The 19,268-nt window shown below is 48.7% G+C and overlaps 6 protein-coding genes across 6 annotated transcripts; 3 read left to right on the top strand and 3 right to left on the bottom strand.

The window, feature by feature from the left end:
• Positions 1–536: 536 nt before the first annotated feature.
• Positions 537–2,370, top strand: Pdw03_7199 (uncharacterized protein; the record flags this gene model as incomplete). Its single annotated transcript, XM_066101589.1, has 3 exons — positions 537–552; positions 650–1,420; positions 1,475–2,370. The coding sequence occupies 3 exons, from the start codon at positions 537–539 to the stop codon at positions 2,368–2,370; spliced, it is 1,683 nt and encodes a 560-aa protein (XP_065956672.1).
• A 1,002-nt stretch (positions 2,371–3,372) lies between these two features.
• Positions 3,373–4,131, top strand: Pdw03_7200 (MARVEL-like domain; the record flags this gene model as incomplete). Its single annotated transcript, XM_014678652.1, has 1 exon — positions 3,373–4,131. The coding sequence occupies one exon, from the start codon at positions 3,373–3,375 to the stop codon at positions 4,129–4,131; it is 759 nt and encodes a 252-aa protein (XP_014534138.1).
• A 585-nt stretch (positions 4,132–4,716) lies between these two features.
• Pdw03_7201 (uncharacterized protein) lies at positions 4,717–6,191 on the bottom strand (the record flags this gene model as incomplete). The annotated part of the gene is made up of 2 exons (XM_014678651.1): positions 4,717–6,023; positions 6,083–6,191. The coding sequence occupies 2 exons, from the start codon at positions 6,189–6,191 to the stop codon at positions 4,717–4,719; spliced, it is 1,416 nt and encodes a 471-aa protein (XP_014534137.1).
• Positions 6,192–9,737: 3,546 nt separating this feature from the next.
• Pdw03_7202 (D-arabinitol dehydrogenase ArbD, putative) lies at positions 9,738–11,061 on the bottom strand (the record flags this gene model as incomplete). The annotated part of the gene is made up of 4 exons (XM_014678650.1): positions 9,738–9,918; positions 10,006–10,431; positions 10,485–10,554; positions 10,620–11,061. The coding sequence occupies 4 exons, from the start codon at positions 11,059–11,061 to the stop codon at positions 9,738–9,740; spliced, it is 1,119 nt and encodes a 372-aa protein (XP_014534136.1).
• A 1,473-nt stretch (positions 11,062–12,534) lies between these two features.
• Positions 12,535–15,078, bottom strand: Pdw03_7203 (Biotin carboxylase, C-terminal; the record flags this gene model as incomplete). The annotated part of the gene is made up of 5 exons (XM_014678649.2): positions 12,535–12,585; positions 12,831–14,457; positions 14,515–14,612; positions 14,674–14,872; positions 14,927–15,078. The coding sequence occupies 5 exons, from the start codon at positions 15,076–15,078 to the stop codon at positions 12,535–12,537; spliced, it is 2,127 nt and encodes a 708-aa protein (XP_014534135.2).
• Positions 15,079–16,245: 1,167 nt separating this feature from the next.
• Pdw03_7204 (ubiquitin-conjugating enzyme e2) lies at positions 16,246–17,783 on the top strand (the record flags this gene model as incomplete). Its single annotated transcript, XM_066101590.1, has 5 exons — positions 16,246–16,326; positions 16,393–16,681; positions 16,742–16,865; positions 16,923–17,025; positions 17,082–17,783. The coding sequence occupies 5 exons, from the start codon at positions 16,246–16,248 to the stop codon at positions 17,781–17,783; spliced, it is 1,299 nt and encodes a 432-aa protein (XP_065956673.1).
• Between the last annotated feature and the right edge of the window lie 1,485 nt (positions 17,784–19,268).

Below are 19,268 nucleotides of genomic sequence, written 5' to 3' on the forward strand. Positions count from 1 at the left end.
TACTAAAAGAAGATTAGCGTGTTTTTTTTAAATTCCCGTGACTTGTCTCTTTCTCTTCATATCTCTCAACCCCTCTTAGTAGTTAATCTAGTCGTTCATTTGCCTTGTCTCTAGCACTGATTCTGGATTCAAGTTTGCCTTACTCTTCGACCTAGGACCCGATCCCATCGATCTTGAATTTCCAACGTGCTGAGTAATAGCACTGTTTTGTGGGTAGGTTGATATTCGTGTCTCCGGGATTGTGGACAGCAGAGGAACGCGGTGATTGGATTGAATCCCAGTTATATGTTGACCTTACCGCCTATACACTTCTCGGTGGGTTGCTATTGAAAGGAAAAAAAAGCTTATGCCATGCTCCACAGAGATTGAAGACATTACTTCCCAAATCGACCCTCGGCACAACTCCCGACCTTTGGATTATTGGCACTTTCACAAGCAAATATCGTGGCGGGGGATCAAAGGACAAAGCCAAAGGGCTGGAAAATCATCCATATAGCATCGTCAGCGGTTGATGGCGAGCGTGGATACCTTGCATGATGACAGCTACATTGAGTATGTCTGCTCAGGGACATCTGGTCCGGATGATCGGGAATTTCCCAATTCAGGACAACGATCAACTAGTGGACTGAATACTGACGATGCCATGTAGACGGGGTGTTCAATTCGTCCCCTGATACACCCTCTACCATTTATCCTGATCGTCTGATTCGTCCTCTACCTAGACGGACCCTCCGTTCCCGCCTTTCTTCCGATGCTGCCGACATCATATTCTATCCTCCTACGCCGCCGGCCTCTCAAATATTCTATGGTGTCTCTGCGGACTCCGAAGAAGCGGTGAATGAATCCAAAGTGTATGTGCAGCAGACCGTGGAGACTGAACTGTCCCCAGAGGTTGACACCCATGAATTTGAGATGTCAGTAGAGCTGGAAAGCGGTGATGAAGGCGGTCCGATGGTTGTGCGGAGGAGTGGTGTTATCCGGAGATCTTCGATGTCACCTCCCGTGTCTGGCAATCCACATAGCTTCCCTCACGACACACCGCAGGCAAAGTCTTCAACGGGGGATGGTTACGACGCGTTTGAGAACACGAACAACAAGAAAAAACGAAAGATACCTACACCCGGGAACCTGGGAGGACACCACTCTGCCTTGTCTCCGGAGTTCGCCAGTATGGGGTTGGCCAGCTCAACCCCAGTACGGGTTCCTACCCCAACTGATGCCACTGGCACATATTATGGGAGCGGGAACCCTGCATCCCCTTTAGGAAGTGGGATATCTGGTTCAGGAAGAGGTCGGTTGGGACGTCCTACTGTTCGTAGCAGCAGCAGGAACCCGTTATCGCCCAATGCTCAGCATGGATGGCTGAATGCCCGAACGCCTAATCGGCGCGACGGGTTGATGTCATCCCCTGGCCCTTCTGGTATGCTTTCCCTCCATTTTCCCACTATACTGTTTGTTCTGACGTATGCACCAGGTGAATCTCCTTCTGATCAGGGAATTATCTCCACCGCGATCGCCAATGCCGCAACACACTCCTCCCCACCCCGAGGTCCCAGTAATGTCAGCCTGTTAGAGAAAGAGAAAGAAAATACCACTCCGACGAAGACACAATTCACCTTCACATGTGAGTCTGACTCGTCTAAGGGCATGGCGATGCAACGAAATTATTCAATTCCTTATCGATCCCCCACTTCACCACTCGGTCCGGCAAGTCAGAAACAGAGGGGGGTCTCCACACAAGGGACACAAACTAGCCCCGTGAACCACCAGGCCCCACCCGATACCCAAACACCGGTTCAAGGTGGGGAGCCAACTCCCGTGGGCCCCAAGAAGAAACGGTCTCCAAGCAGCAGCTACGCACTTTCTGCACGTCAACGCAAGGTCCAGCAACAATACACGAACTTCCACCATCCTCCTAGTCTCGAAGACATTTGGATTTGTGAATTCTGTGAATATGAGAGCATCTTTGGGCATCCACCCGAGGCCCTAATCCGACAGTACGAGATGAAAGACCGCAAGGAGCGCAAGCGACTTGCGGAGAAGAAGCGACTTTTGGAAAAGGCCAAGATGAAAGGTCGCAAGACCAAGAAGGCGACCAAAAACGCATCGAAGAATGGCTCACAGCACCCTTACCAGCAGGGATACGACCGTGCGTCGGTTGACCACTCCTCCGCCGGTGGGTCAGGTCTTCCCGATGATGAATACCAAGGACCTGAATATGATGATGAAAATTCGGCGGTTCGACCTTCCGCCCCTGAGTCCCTCTCCGACCTCAAGCCTCCACTGCCCACTGGAAATCATCCGAAGATCGCCGCGTCTGTTCAAGGTATCAAGGGTTCTGCGGATTCCGGTGCAAGTCGGCCTGCGTAGTCGACCAACCGCATCCCCATAGCTGTTCCTTGGCGTGTCATTTTGCATTCGTTTTTCTTTTCGGGTTGACTTAATTTTTTTGAGGATGTTCTCGGATTGTTGCATGGAACGAAATCCCCTCTCAAGCATGTTGGTATGGCGAGCAACTCATCGGACAAAGTTCCTTGTTGGAGTTCCTGGTTATTCTTTGTAATTGTAATGTCCATGGTATGTATGCTCTGAATCAGATGTGAAATGATCCAATGTCCATACTTGTAGCCAGCATTCTTTTCCTAGACCAGACCCTCTGTATTCCGCACATGGTAAACTACTAAAAATAAAGCAGGGACATTTTGATTGGACCTCGAGCCTGCACTTTGAAACCATCGAGTTGGCGCGCGCGAACTGAAGCTACTCCACCACGATGTCAGGATTATGAGATCTACAAGACCCAACATGTTAGCTTTGTTCCAAGGTTTTAGCTCTTGATGAACAGGGGTGCTCGGCATTCGATTTTGATCTACCCGTTTCATCTTCTCGTCCCCGACTCATTGTCTTTGGATGAAAGACGACGATAAACAGTGGAGAACCCCTAGAAGCGCGCGCTCAAAGGAGATGCGTTTCATCTTGGGCTGCAGATGTTAGAAAATAACAACATGGGGCTTTCTTGTCAAGTTCTGACGAATATGTACCAGGGAGCAAGACTAAGACTGACATATAAAAGCACAGCGCTGGCTGTGTTGTTGAAATCAGACTCGCCTTTCATTCTATTTTCATGCTTCTTTCTTTTGTTCACTTCTGTTTCTATATGCTTTGAATACGACAAGCAGCTTTCTCTTTGTCCTCCTATCAAACTATACAATCTCGACAATAGCTTCATTCGTCTTCGTCCCTCCTTCGAATTTTACATTTCTCTACCTGTTAACATAATCTCTTGAAGCACTTCTATTTTGCTTTCTCATCCACACCTCACTTCCAACTACACAACTAGATCCCCACATCACCAAAACCAATCGAGATCAAATGTCTTTCCTAGCAGTCCCCCTCCTCAAACTCGGCTACAATCAAGCCAAAAAACACCAAGCCAAGAAAGATCTTCAAAAATACCAAAACGCTGGCATCTACCCCCCCAGCTACCCACCGGAGCAACACCCGATGAGCAGCTACCCAGCAGGCGCCACGCCCGGCACAACCCTGCACTTCGAGTTGCCCCCGCAAGAACCCAGCAAAAGCGCCCAGCTAACCGTCATGTTCTTCTCCGGTCTCCGCTTCCTACAGTTCATCTTCGGTCTCACCGTCATCGGCATGTACGGCAAAGACGTCCACCACGACCACTCAAAGCAACACACCTGGCACTCGAAATGGGTGTACGCGCTCGTCACAGCGTTCTTCGCAACCGCCACTGCAGCCATCCATCTCATCCTGCCGTTCGTGATGCGCAAAGCTAAGCCCGGTGCTGGGCCGGGCCGGGCCCTGCTGCTGCCGCAATTTGCGTGGGAGTTTGTCGTGACCGTGTTGTGGTTGACGCTGTTTGGGATCTTTGGGAAGATGTATATTGGTGTTCATCCTGTGGAGGGCTCGAGTTCGCAGACTGATGCTACTACCTCTGCGCTGGGTGATGCGTCGAAGATCAGGCGGATGCGCCATGCTGTTTGGGTTGATGTTATGAACTTGGTGTTCTGGATTATGACTGCTTCTTGGGCTTTGGTGCGCTGGCTGAAGAGTCGCAGGTCGGCTGTCACTGGGGATGCCATTGATACCGAGAAGGGTGAGAAGATTTAGGTGGAGTTTGAGGCTGTGAATGTCGATGTTCGCTTTGCTGGTTGGTTTGTGTTGGGGGATAGATGCCTTCATGACATCGGATGGAAAAGGAGGGTAATCAGCATGCGCGTTCGTTTAGTCTTTCTTAATCTGGCACTTGGGCTCGGGAGTCACGGTGTACAGTGATTTTTGTGTCTTTCCGTGGAGGGCGTTCTTCCAATACAAGCCATAAAAGATCGTTTTTGAGACACATCTCGGTGGCTTCGTTGTTTTGAATGTAATCTCATTCGTTGAGGTTTATGGTGTTTTACTATGCAAACGGTAAAGCAGGACACTTGGAGATCACTATTGATGTTTCTGGTATTGGATTCTCAGGCTAGCAAATTCGATACAATGAACGAATGTCACCCCTTGGAGTACATAGGAACTCGCATCTCCGGGGATGCTCTCCCCGTCAAGCATCCGGAATTTCTGAGATCAGCTCAGCATGCTCCGAGACATGGCAAAGTAAATTATGCTGAGACCTGGCGAAATCAGCGCTGAGACCAGTGTGCCTTGCTCAGAATTGTGCTCCTCCGGGTCAAGGCTCTGTCTTTCGGTGAGAAATCACAACTTCACTCCCTTCATCCCAGACGACAGCAACGAATCCTCCTTGGAAACGGGGAAAACAGCGGGCTGTTCAGCTGGAAGGTCTTGATCGACATCCTCGTGGTGCGAGACCAAGTTCTTGAAAGGCTGCAAGGCAGGAAGTGTCGACTCAAGAGCATCGATGTCCGCCCAATCCCCCTCAACCTCATCAGGAGCAACAAGCCGCGGACCACCAGGCATGTCGAGGCGGCTCTCCATAACGTTGAACGATGGTGTGATTTTACAGAAGTCATTGGGGCTCAACATCGGGTGCCGGAGGGAAGAAGCTCGCGGGAAAGGTACAGGGGACGGCTTGCATGCAGCTTTCACAGCCTTCGCGGCTTCCATGACAGCAGGCTCATCAAGAAATTCGTCGTCGAATAGTGGACCAGATGGCTTAGCGGGTTTGGGCTCAGGAGCAATCTCACGTCCCAGATCACGCGCGATCTGGTCTTCCTCGTCACGGAAGCTGAGGTGCTGCAAAAGACCAAGCTCTACATAGCTGTCTTCGTAGACGGTGTTGGCACCATCGGCCTTAATAGTTGGCTCAGAGCGCCGGCGGATGGGAGGTGCCGTTTTCGGAATGGATGCCTGTGAGGATTTCCGATGGCTGAAGACTGGGCGGCGGCGTGGGCCTCGTCCATTACGTGTCGCAGTAAGGTAGGTCTTCTTGGGACCTTGCTGGCTCGCGTTATCGGAATTGGCGGTGGAGTCACTTGCTATGGACTTATTCTTGGAACCGCGGCTGCCAACCTTGTCTGGCATGAGAGTAGACTCGGGATCTATTGGGGTCCCTTTGCGACGCTGATGACCCACTTTATCTGGGGCGCGGGTTGGCTCCTCAGCCATGCTTGCGGTGGGAGAGTTGGAGGGGTCAAGAGTTATTATTGTGCCGAAGGGAGTGTCAAGGAGCACCCGAGTTGCTTTCTGTGTTTCAACCTTTGAAGGCTGCGGCTTCTTCAACATTGGGCTAGGAGAACAGGTTCCGGCAGCACCGCCTGACTGGTTCCCATTGATGTGCTTACAGGAACCGTCAATACGGGGTTGACATGGTGCGATGTGGAGCAGACTTGTGTCTACCTCTTCTTTGTCGGTGCCAGGCAACGATGAGACGGTCACCCTTTGTCCGACTAACCCTGCCGGTGCCTTGATGCGTAGGATTAGACGATCTAGGACATGGGTATTCAAGCGGCTCGAGAGTCGTTCAGCACCCCATATCCTCCAGAAGAGATGTTCTAGGCGATGTTCGGTCTCATCCTTGCTGGCGAGGTAAGAGGTCGAGTACGCTGTTTGTTGTCAGTCTGCTTCTCCACCACGAAACCAGGAGTAGGGAGTGTTACGTTACCTTGCCAAAGGTTCTTGTAAACACCATTGTTCAATGTATCCTGCTCCGGGGTTTTGCAAGGCGTCACACTTGACATGGCCACAAGACTTTGGGGGAGCTTTGGCTCCATCTCGGATGTTCGTTTCGGTAGTCGAGCTTCAGATGATACCGGAATGTTGACTTTGCACAGAGAAATGTACGGGATGAGTGACGTGCGAATCGACAAGATTGAAGGGTCTAATCAGTGATGCTGCTGAATGGTGCGTGGACCAGTCGTGCTGATGTAAAGTCAAAGTGCGATTTCATCCTTCGTATTTAGCACATACAGAACGCTAAGGGAACAAAAGGCAAAAGAGCTCGACGGGTGAGCTTCGAAGAGAGACGTATTCTCGGGTTATTCTTCTCCGTACGACTTTGAAGTGGCAATTCGATGACTTTGGATGACTTTGGATGACTTTTGATAACTTTTGATGACTTTGGAAGCTTCAAGATACTCCAGGTTGAACTTGAGGCTGCGCTACCACATCAATTAGAGCCTTCGAACACGCTCGAATTAGATAAGAAGATCATGGCTGCAAATTCTTCCTGCACTCCACACTCCAGAAACCGAAAAAGAAAAGAAAAAAAAAGAGAAGTTCAGGACTGAGAATTTGAGTGTACCCCAGGGTTCGCCCTTGCCTTTAGCGGTCAAGGTGTTGGGGGGGGGGGGGGGGGGACCCCCTTGGATTTGAAATCGGACTGATGAGATCTTGAATCTTCGACCTGTTGATCTATCTTGGATCTCTCCTTCTTTTAACCAAATCTTCTAAACTTGGTCTTTCTTGGGAGAACTGGCTGGGAGTGGACTTCACTGTCCTGATAGATGTGAACTCTATCTACAACATGAAAGACAAGGGACTACTATTCAACAACTACAAGACTCAAAAACTAGAAGAGAGGTCCAAAATAAAAACACAGTATCCTCGTTACATTCCAAATTGCGCGTCCTTTTGCAAGCAGGGGTGTAGTAGTGACAGCCCTATCGGCGGCCGACTTTCTAAATATGACACAGCACACCCCAGTACCACCTGGAAGAACCCTTTAGAACAGATCAAGGAGCTTTGCCGAGGTGACATTCACATCTACATGCCCCCTTGATTCGGTACATCTAGTAGGGGAGCCTCTCTTAAGGATGTGGCATGCGGAGAAACCCCGGGGGAGCTTGTGATTGGGGGGTTCTCCACTGTTAATCCACTGCAAACGATATAGAAGATCCAGCGTGAAAAAGGAATTATGGATTCCAGTTCCTATTCTTGTGCCCTACAAGAGGACTTGACAAAGTAGATATCCAAGCACTGAATATCGAGAACAGGCGCAACATCCTGTATAGTCTTGAAGCGGCCTAGTGTAGAGACTGCCGAAATAGGAAATCCCGCATTCTCACTAAATTTATTGCCCACATTTATTGCCCTGGTTTGTTTATGCAAATGAGCGATTCTCAGCTTGAAATTAAAAAGTTTAGACCCTTCCAGTGGCTATAGCTATGGACACACTACTTACTCGCGAGGCTGAAGAGAAACAACTTGTCCACCATGAGAAACAACCCTCTCATCACCTCCGCGAATATTTATATGAGGCCACATCCCATCCAGCACAATCTGGACGGAAGTAGATACAATAAAAAGCCAAGCTAACAATAGCCGGGCGCTTCAGACGCGCAATGGTCTATATACAACCGAAGGTCTCTCCGTCCTCACGGACAGAAAGGCGGGCAAAAACAATCAGTGCGCCATGAGCGAAGTACAAATGATTCCAACAGACAGATCATTGATACCAATGGGCATAGACGAGTTCGTGGGTGCGGCAAGATCGTTCTTCTACAACCTTTGAGTGACCGGTGGTCATCTCGACACGGAAGATAGACCCCAACCGTGAGTCTGTGAGTAGCAGGATTTTCGGCTGCGACGGCATTAAAGCCATGCCGTTTATGGTCAATTTGAGGCCATAATGGGAAATTAACACTGAGCTGTAGGGAAAAAAACGTGTTCCAGATTAATGCGGTGAGCGTGTTCGGGATAACAATGCTGGGTTTCAGAAAACCCTATCAGATTAATCTCTAACATTGCACTGCACATTATGTGCGTGATTCCCATCACTGCGCAGTGGTGCGAGCTAGCTTCGTCTCACGATCATCATCCCCACCCTCACAGGTCCTCTTGCGCCTGTTGGTTAAAAGGTCAACAGCAAGCCTTTGTAGCGGACTCATCAACCATTTGGACAGCTAACTTTGAGATTGTGGCTTTTCTGCAATGATTCCAAAATCCGTAGTCAAGTTGGGGTACTGCCTCAAACCATCTAGGGCGCCTGAGAGGGCACTTCGGGTTGTTAGACGGCAAAAAACCTGCTGCGTCGATCTCAACGATGATAGGAAGCTCTTGTGTCTCAAACATGCTTCGTCGCACAAGAAATAATCGTTTCAGACTGGATATGACACTGAGAGAATGAGAAGCTATGCCACTAGCCTGGCTGCGGTGCGAGTGGGAACAAAGCTCCAACTTTCGTAGCCGGCCGGATTTTCTGATTTGATGCAATTCTATCCCGTATTGCGAGCCAAAGAGCCGGATCAAGTGTTAGGTTGAAAGCCGCTCTAGCTGTCTCAGGAACATCAACACTCGTCGGATCATTTCGTAGCTCGGGGAAAAAAGAGCATTCCATATCGAAGACGAGGAATTCCAGGGAAGGAAAATTGTCCACACGCTTCATAAAGCCGTTATTCTTCTCCACTTCTGCCTCTGCGCTGGGTTTTAAAAAACAAGTTCCTTCGACAGGGACAGAGCTCAGCGTATCAGTCTTTAACATAGGAGAGCTGCTACAGTGAAACGAATCCACGTCTCTAGTCAGGCAATCCCGGCAAGTTGCACAATCTCCGGTTGGAGCCTTCCTCTTCAACCCGGGCAGTTTTCAAAGTTGTAGCTTAGAAGATTGTCTCTCTTTATCTATGCAAAGATACCCATGGATGCCACAAGGATCCCGATCGAGAGGCCATATCTACCTACCTTGGATGTTTCAGGCCACACGTAACAATTAAAACAGCCACCTTTGGAGAATCATAAACAAGAATCGTCAACCACTTGCACGAGATACTCGTGATACCTGTGTCAAGGACAATTGTAACGGGGAGATCGGAACCTGTTTCGCAGGAATACCCAATTCCAGGTCATGCGAAGTGCATCCCGGAATGGAGGTGAGTCAGATTCGGTTTAATTTTTTATACGTTGATTTTTGAATTCTGCAAGGAGGTGCTGAGATTGCTAATTCGCCAGACAAGAAGTGGATGTCTCGTATTTCCGTTGCGATGAATTGGGGGTATAGACCGGCCACCATGCATCTCTTGTTCTGGAGAGAGATTTATTATGAGGGGCTCCCCCACACTGCATGTTCAAGCTACTCCATTATTGAAGATGGAAATTTCCCTAGGATTTTGAACCTTGTCACTCTCACATAAGAAATTCAAGTTGGGAGAGTCTTTCTCCGAAATTTTACGGCTCCGAAAATGCAAACCACAATAGGACGAGGATCCCGTAACTCACGCCATTTAATGTGAAAGGGTCTACCTCAAATTGACACCGTGAAAGATGAGGTAGTATCATGTAGCAGAGAGATCACAAAGAGAGATTAAAGTGCGCAGATAACGTGCTTAGGTTACGGTGTAGCCCCCATCAACGCGGAGATCCGCCCCAGTGATGTACTTGGAGGCATCACTGAGCAGGAAAGCCACGGCACCCATTAGGTCCTCCGGTGTACCCATCTTGCCGGTGGGGATAAGAGAGGTCCAGTGGTCGCGAAGCTGAGGGTTCTCGTCGAGAATCTTGCGGGTTCTGAATGGCGAAGATAACATCAGCAACATTTTCTGGCAAGATTTCTCTAACGACAAGCTTCTCCTTGTTCACATAGGAAATACGCACAAAGCAGTAAGCATATAGCCAGGGCTAATGCAGTTAACACGGATATCATGGCCAGCCCACTCCACAGCGAGCGAAGCAGCCAGGTGGCGCACAGCAGCCTTCGCGGCATTGTATGGAGCCTGGGGCTGGGGAACATTAACAATGGCACCGGACATCGAGCCGATCATGACAATGCTACCGGGTGCCTTGCGCTCTATAAGGTGCTTGGCAACACTGATAGCGAAAAGGTATGTGCCATCAACATTGACGCCCCACAGCTTCTGCATACGGTCAAAGGGGTAGTTTATAGCCTCGAAGTTCTCGGTGAAGCCGGCCGATGTGACCAGGTTATCGATCTGGCTGTGCTTGGCTAGGATGTCTGCCATGGCGTTGTTCACGGAGTCGGGGCTGGCGACATCCGCATAATGAGCGGTGACATTAGGCATACTGTATGGAGTCAGCTCATGAGGCGAGCTGGAATCGTAGGTCAATGGACTCACTCTTCCAGGCCGGGATTCTCCTTGCGGAACTGCTCGATCAACGAGTTGGCTGCGGACTCGGCTTCATCCTCTGAGATAGATGTTAGGATCAATTGCTTGCTCCGGTTATGTTTAGTGGGGTTGAAAAAAAGATACTGTTAAGATCAACGATAGCTAGATCTGAGCCAGAAGCGACAAGGCCTTGGCCCATGACCAACCCCAACCCACGTGCACCACCAGTCACCAGGGTTACTTTCCTCTCAAGTGAAAATTGGGCTAGAGTACGCTTGGAATGTATGCCCCCGCGTCCCTGGGCCACAGGTTGAGTGGGCATCTCGCTGTCGGGAGGGTATTCAATCTGTACGTTCTCATCAGTGCGAGCAAATTGGCCCTCCTTATCGCCAGAAGCACCCTCGGGGGCTTTGGTCGTAGCAGAGAGGATGGGGTTCGTTGAGGGGTCATCGTGCTTTCTCTTTCCGAGTGAAGCAGTGTATGAGAGAGGGCGAATGAAGCCCGTCGCTGGGCGAGTAGCTGCAAAGGCAGGACGAGCGGTGTTCAGAGTCTTGATGGCATTACAAGTGACTGCAGACTTGAACATTTTGAAGATCGCAACTTCAGATGCACTGGAGCTGTGAAGGTACAGGGTTGGAAGAGACGCGATGTATCATGGGTGTACGGGGAAATAAAGAGGGAATAGGTACTGGCAAGAAAGGTCCAGCAGAGGGTGAGTACATTTTAATAAGCAGGTCATCGGACCTCCATTTTGATTTTCTTTTTCTTAAGTGCAAGAGCAGGGGAGTACGACAATTGTGATGAAAACAAGCTAGATAGTAGACGTGGAGCGTATCAAGGTCTGCAGAGCTTTTCATCGAAGTTAATCACTAGATCCATTTCGAAAATATGAAAAAAGCAGAAGACAAGACCGTATTGTTAGATCATTCCATATGCTCCCTAAGATGTCAGCTTGATCTGAAAGAGCTACACGGTCAAATGCGGCCTTGCCCCCGAAGTGCAGTAGGCCAATTAGGATCTCTGATGTATGAATGTGTGGTCATCTTTGTGTCATGCAGGTTGAATTTTTGCCGACTAGGGATTACCCTGTGAGTAAAAAATTATACAATGCATTTTACCAGTAAATAGTGGTCACTATTGTTTTTTGTGGGGATTTGTCCCCCCCCCCCCCCCCCCCCCAGTTTTGTATCTCCTTGAAGCAAGCCTTCTCGCGCTTTCGTAGTTCAACGGATGCCGATAGGGTTAAGTGCTTCAAACGAAATTTATCGGAAAAATAACTGGAGCTGAAACTTGGCTGGGCCATTGCTCTACATGTAGGCATTCTGTTGATTCAATTATGGGCAGGCCCAGAGGTCTGAATTCGTGATGTGACATATTCAATGATTAGTCAAACACCAAGCATCAAAAAAGCCTTGCCACCGGACTTCACTTGCACTCATTTCGTCCCTATCATCAACAACCTTCTGGTATGTATTCACACAACCGAAAATTGCAGGAGCGCGACCAGAAAGATGCTAGCGAGCTTCCTCGGTGTTCCGCCGGAACACCGCAACGTGATGTACATGGATCTCCTAGTGCGCAGAGCGCATAATGATCCCTGGGATGGACATCATGGGCTAGCACCTAACATCCTCTCCACGAACACGAAAATCCTACACAAAGCCAGGTCACTGCTCTATGGTGATGATAACTGTTGTGACCTTTGGAGATGGGCGGCGGATTAAAGAACCCAGAGATGGGCAGCTCTTCCAAGAAGTCACTACAGCCCAAAGCTATCGAACAGTAGCTCGAGCTGTGTAGCACTCTAGTACAATGCCCGTCGAGGCTCCAACATGTGTTGAAATTTCTCTACTTTCTTTGAACACTCAGGAATAGCGATCAAATTCAATCCACTGTGGAATAAAGCAAAATATATACACGCAGAGCCGTTCCCAACGCCAATGTGATTTACAATGCATACAATGTAGTTCAATGGATGGGTTAACTATCGCTTTCTTCATTGCGGCATATTTAAAAACGAAGACAAAACCCTGTGCGCCTTGATACCACAAGTCCCAGTCTACTCGGACTCGGTGAATTCCACCAGCGGTGTTCCGCTTTTGCATTGATCCTGCAAGGCACATGTTAGCCAGTGGTTTTTGAATCTCTAGTAATTATAGGATCATGGAGTCTTTTCCTCTCCCCAAAATTAAAACTCAGGTAGAACCCCCCAACCCCAACCCCAACCCCAAAACAGCCCGGACAGATAACCAGAAGGGCGCAAAAATTAAAACAAAGACCCAAGTGAAACAGAAAATATTTTACGCGGGTCCGGGGGTTTCTAGATCAAAGTCAGGGGCAAGGTGCGTGACTTACTCCTTTTTTATGCACGACCCGTGCAATGGTGCCCCGTTGTGGACTGCGAATGACCGTCTCCATCTTCATGCTCTCGATAACAACCAACGGCTGGTCTTTCTCCACCACATCTCCCACCTGCACTTCCACCCGCAGAACTTTACATGGCATTGGGGCCAAGACACTGTTTGTCACATCCTTCAGTCCCAATGCCTTCTCCATCCACTTAGCCCGGGGCACCGTGAGCCGGTACTGGGTTCCACGCTGGAATGCGATGATAGTGTCCTCGTCTCGAATAACTGTTGTATCTAGCCGGGTGTGTGCGAAGAAGGATGTGACAATTTGCGACGCTGAATCAAGGCGGCTCACCACCTGTTCGAAGACTCGTCCACCGACTTGCACGTTGAATGTGTCGTCTGCTGTCTGCTGCACTCGCACACTGAACGTGGAGCCGTCGGTGGACCCTGGACCACTATTCTCAGTGAATGACAACTGTCGCTCTTGGTAGCTAGGAGTAAACCCGATCGTCGAGCCCGCAACACCTGCTGAAGATCGCGCCCCTGAGACGGTGTCACGGTGTAGACAGGCCAATGCGACCTGCGCTAGGACTTCCTCCTCAATAGTCGTCGAGGGAAAGAGCTCTTCACGGTGCTTCTCGATGTAGCCGGTCTCGACCTCACCAGCGATGAAATCCGGGCTCTTGCAGATGGCTTTTAAAAACTCTATGTTGGTCACGGGTCCTGCGACTTCATATTCTTCCAAAGCAGCTGCCAGCTTGCGGAGAGCTTCCTCGCGATTTGCACCGCGCACGATGAGCTTCGAAATCATGGGGTCATAGTGGGCCGAGACTTCGTCTCCTTCCACGAAGCCTGCGTCAATGCGAATGTCCTCCGAAGTAGCCGGCGTTCGCACATGGAGTAGACGCCCTGAGTCAGGGATAAACCCCTGCTCTGGGTTTTCGGCGTAGATTCGGGCCTCGATGCCATGGCCACTCTTGGCGATACGCTCCTCCACTTCTTCTTGTGTTAGAGGAAGCTTGGCTCCTTCAGCTACCAAAATCTGCCAGTGGACAAGATCCTGTCCTGTGACCATTTCAGTCACGGGATGTTCGACCTGGAGGCGAGTGTTCATCTCCATAAAGTAAAAGTCCCCGGAGTCGTTATCAAAAATAAACTCCACTGTACCAGCACCTTCGTAACCGACGGCCTCTGCAGCTGACCGCGCCTTTGCCCAGAGGTCCTTTCTAGTTGCATCAGGGAGATGAGGCGCTGGAGATTCCTCTAGAACCTTCTGGTGTCTCCGTTGAATACTGCAGTCTCGCTCTCCTAGTGCAACAGAGTTTCCATGCTGGTCTGCAAATACCTGGACTTCAATGTGCCGCGGTGTAGTGATATACTTCTCCACCAGCACATTATCATCTCCAAATGAACTCATGGCCTCTGACTTAGCCGACTCAAGCTGAGCTTGAAACACCGCCTTGGAACTGGCTATACGCATGCCCTTTCCGCCACCTCCTTTGACGGCTTTGATAAGCACCGGGTATGTGATCTGGTCCGCCTGCTCTTCTAGGAAGACTGGATCTTGATTTCGTCCATGATAACCTGGGACACATGGCACACCGGCAGCTGTCATAATCTCTTTGGAACGACTGTTATGGCACTTCCGGTAAGAATATTGAGCTTTCAAATAGCGTAAATAAACGTACCTTTTGTCACCCATGTCTTCAATGGCCTTATACGGCGGACCAATGAAGACCAGCCCAGCTTCGGTACATTTTTGCGCAAATGCAGAGTTCTCACTCAACTACATACCAGGCTCTTAGTTAGGATCACATCTAATGTCAAAATGCACATAGTCTACTTACAAAGCCATATCCAGGATGTATTGCTTGACACCCTTCTTTTTTTGCAATCTCAATAATTCTATCGCCATCGAGGTATGCTGACACCGACCCCAAGTTAAAGGCGAAAGGAGAGCTCAAGGCGTGTTGAGCTCGGCTATCTGGGTCAGTGTAGAGTGTGGTCACGCGAATCCCACGCTCCGCGGCAGTCCGTCCAACTCGTCTAGTATGTCGAAGTTAGCATCCCCAACTCCACTCAATTCCGTGTCCAACATACAAAGCTATTTCTCCTCGATTGGCTATAAGAATCGAGCTCAACGACTTGTTTGCTTTTTTTGCGTCAGTGGCCGATGATATAGCTCGTGATGTTCTGCGGGCCGCGGTCGGGGTTAAGCGGGGAGCAATGCGGAGAAGAGATGAGAGGGTCATGACAGTGGGAGAACGACCTTTCCAGCAATAGTGAGGTCTTTACAGTAGATGGTTTGTATTACAGTGTAAGCATAATCAACGTATTTCGAAGGGATAAAGTAAAGAATGGGAAATGCTCAAGGGTTTGGAGCTCTTGTTAAGCCGACGCAAAGCGAGATTGCGGGGAAAGCCGAGAGGGTGACCTAATCAACCTGCGTCGACTCCTGAGAGGTTTGCATAGTTTGCATATTAGTTATGCCTGAGGCAACAATATTTCTTGGCACTCGGCCAAGTGCCGCGTGCTTTTTTCTTTCTGTGGGCACCATGCGATCCGAAGTCTGCCAAAATCATGCATGGCTGGTCGATTGGGCAAACTACAGTGTAGCTGTTACCAAGTGAAAACGTGATGACGGGAATAACCCCTCGTTGAAACCCCCTTGGGCAAAGTGGGAGGGTTGGGGTTCTGGGGTGGATTACTTGGGACACACAGTTCCTTCGAGAGCAATCCTATGATTTTCTATGCTGGATAAATTGGAAGAAGTCCATAGATAGCACTATGAAACGATCTTCTCCATTTTATATCGGATTTTAAACACTACGCTTCAATCTTGTCAATCTTGGAAGTGTTGGTTATAACATAAATGGTGTTGTGATATAGTGAACTCTCATCTCGGCTCCTATGGTGTCCAACTGACGACTCCCAGGCTTCCAATTTATCTATGAAGCCAAGGGTGACAGCTTGAAGGGATTACAAGACAGCGATAAGCTTTCGGGTCATCTTTCGGGAGATACAAAAAACTGTAGATCTATCTCTTGCCCTGCAAGTTTCTGGTATTATAGTAAACTCACTGCTCCCGAGGGCAATGTCAAGTGTCAGCTCATTCCTTAATAGTGACAGCAATTTTTCAAACGTGGATATCTGTTCGGATCATACTTGTGCAAGCTCGGTGACATGCCCCGGACAGAACTTCCTGTATAGGAAATGGCTTATCAGGTGAAGCGCACTGACTGCCCAGGTGAGTCAATCGAAGCCGCTACAGCTTTGGCTGCACCGATTATTTAAGGACGAATTTCAGCTGCAATAATGTTCTTCTGGCTCGTAGGTCATAACTCTTGTTTTTTAAATTCCAAAACGAAGGCAAATACCTTGTTAGGTTCTATCTATTTGGCTCACAATTTATGCCCATGATGAGTCCTTTCAACGTGTTGAAGCAAGATACCTGGGACTCTTCCCAAAGGCTCATCAAGGAAGATGTATTTTATCCAAATGTATGTGGATCTAGTCAATTCTCTACGCTTAGCCCGAAACTTCACCTCCAAAATCTGACCCAACAGGTGCACCTCAATTACATTCCATCTCCAAAGAAATTTACATTACAAGACTTGCGTCTAAGCCAGAGTCCAACTGCATCCCTCATTGCGGGAACAGTACCCTTTTCATTATTGTCAGCCGAAGGTGTCAAAGCCTACCGAAGGGCTCTGTTCCAAAAGGATGTCATAGACAAATGTGCCAACTCGCCATTCCCGGGGACTTTGGTTCTTCGTGGCGCGGCGAAGCAGTCAAAGTTTATTTATGACTTTTGGACGCACCCCGAGACAATGAGGATTGTGTCCGAAGCAGTCGGTGTGCCTTTAGAGGTGGTGATGCCAACAGAAATAGGGCACACTAACATCCAGGTTGAAGGCACTACCATCGCAGAATTGTCCAGCAATCTGAAACCTGAGCCAGCGGTAGAAAGGCTTGAGCTGACTCCCGAAGACCGAGCTTATGACCCTTTGAGAGATGCTAGTGCTATCATTCCGTGGCAGTAAGTTCAATCCTTAGCACCTTCCTTGGAACACTAACAACACTGATTCAATCAAAGCTACGACTCATATCCTTATGTTTGTGTATTGATGCTGAGCCATACTGAGGGCATGATCGGAGGCGAGACATACATCAAAAAGGGAGACGGGGAGGCTCAGAAGGTGTGCAAGAATCCGGATTCAAAACGAAAGGCCCTCACTAATCATACACTGGGAAGGTTGAGGGCCCCCAGATTGGTCATGCTATCATGCTCCAAGGCGGCGAAGTCTGTCATCTGGCTGCCCGGGCAAAAGGTGTGAAGGAGCGAATATCAACCATCACTTCGTACCGTTCTGCCACGCCGAAAGTTTATGACTCCAGCTATATCACCAACGTCCGCCCTTATGCAGATACGAACACTCTCTATCCTGAGTGGATACGATACCGCTTGCGAAAATTGAGAGATGAGCTTACCCATCATCTCGACGAGATGGAGAAAGAAGAAGACGCGGCCCAAGAGAGAAAAGATATCCAAAATCTTATAGACCAACAGATTGACTATTTACAACGAACTTCTCGACAAATGGTTGATCCTGAATATACCCAGAAAGTTTTAAAGAAGTATGGCAAACCGTCATACTATGAGGCCCCTAGAATTTGGGAGACTGTTCAATCACTGCCTGAATTCCAAAGACTTGCATTAGCCGCAGATGAGGAACGACGTTGGCGGCCAGAGAGTATCTATTGGACGGATCTCCTGAGATCCATCGAAACAATTCGGTTAGGGAAACCTCTTCAGGGTGCCCTAGGAACAGCTGTGCGGGAGAAGACGAGAAGGTACTACATGGGAGATGAACTTTTGCGACAAGGACTCAATGAGGCATTCTTGGATTGGTTGGGATGCTCAGGTATTTGGGAAATTTACTGCAACAACATTTGATTGGAAGAGAATTGAGTCAACTATCAAAATGAGATTGGAGACTTATCAACTTCTTTAGCGTGTATCTGAAGTTATTCAATATTTAATTTAATACCTTTATATCTATTCTATGAGGAATCCAAGTATTTTCATGAAAGTTTTTTTTTGTGGTCACTAGACTATCCGAAAGAGAGGTGCCATGCCCTCCCCCGAATCATATCGCAACATCAATTACTAAAACCCTTTGAGTTGGTCGCTGGACAGCCCGAAAGAGAGGTGCCATGCCCTCCCTCGGACTGTCCAGCAGTAAGTCCAGTTGCCATCATTCCACAGAGTAGAACTCAACAATCATCTCCTCCGACATGAATTTGAGGCCTCGTTAAAACCAGCTGGAAGAAACCCCTATGGGATAAATACAACCAGCTGGAAAGAGTACCTCGTACATAGGTTAAATCCAACATCCTCCAATTTCCCTTTGATTTGCCTTGAATTTTATTCATTGATTCGTTGTCTTGGACTTTTTTAAGTGTTTTGAGGCATTCATCACTTTCCTCCACTTCGATCTGGAGTGTTTTTTTTGGTGTTTTTGGTGGTTCACTTTCATTCACTTTGATCGGGGGTTTTTGGTGTTTTTGTCTCAGGTTCATCCACCTTGATCATCAATCTGATTTTGGCGTTTCTTTTTGCTTTGGGATATCGATGTTGGCCATACCGATAGTGGAATTGCTTTCTTTGGTTGTTTTTTGTTATTGGATAATATTATTAGTGTTTTTTTTTGGTCGTTTTCTTTGTTTTCAAATGGGAGTGGTCCTTTCGATGGGCATTTGAAGCACGGTTGCCGTGCCTAATTCCTTCTTTGGGACTCGTTCGATAGGCGCTTGAGTCTTTTGTTCCTTCGGGGCTCATTGGCATGGGCTGCCATGTCTGTTCTCTTCTCCAGCGCGTTCGATGGGCAGTTGAGGCCTCTCGTTTCTTCGGTTTCTCGGGTGGCACGGGTTGCCAAATTTGTTTTCCTCTTCAAGTTCGACCGGTTCGATTTCCTCCACTGGATCTTTTCCATTCCAGACAGCAGTTTTGAGCTGTGGTGTTGTACCACGCTGGTATTAATGACATCGTGGTGAAGGCCCAACCGAGAGAACGCCACGTGGGAAAGGCTCCCGGTAGAGAGTGAAGTATTCACCAAGAAATGTTCAACATAGTTGAACTTTGAGCCAGCAGAAAACTCATTGGGAAGAGCTGCTAGTCTAGATTGGGATAAGAAAGACATCCACAGGAGTTGATTGAACCAATCCCACACGACGTCAACTCCAGCTGGGGGTATGTCTTTCATACATTGGAGTCTCGTGACAATTATCAATCATCAGGCAGGCGGATTTAAGAGCCCGAATGATCAGTTCCAGATGAAGAGCACGAGTGCCACAGTCTCCACCCAATACATCAAACCCGGGTATCAAGAATGCGAATGCTCGGTACTTGAAGAGAGACCCGGGCCCTGGATCTCTCCCA

Source organism: Penicillium digitatum, chromosome 2 (genome assembly GCF_016767815.1).
Source record: "Penicillium digitatum chromosome 2, complete sequence".
Classification (NCBI taxonomy): domain Eukaryota; kingdom Fungi; phylum Ascomycota; class Eurotiomycetes; order Eurotiales; family Aspergillaceae; genus Penicillium; species Penicillium digitatum.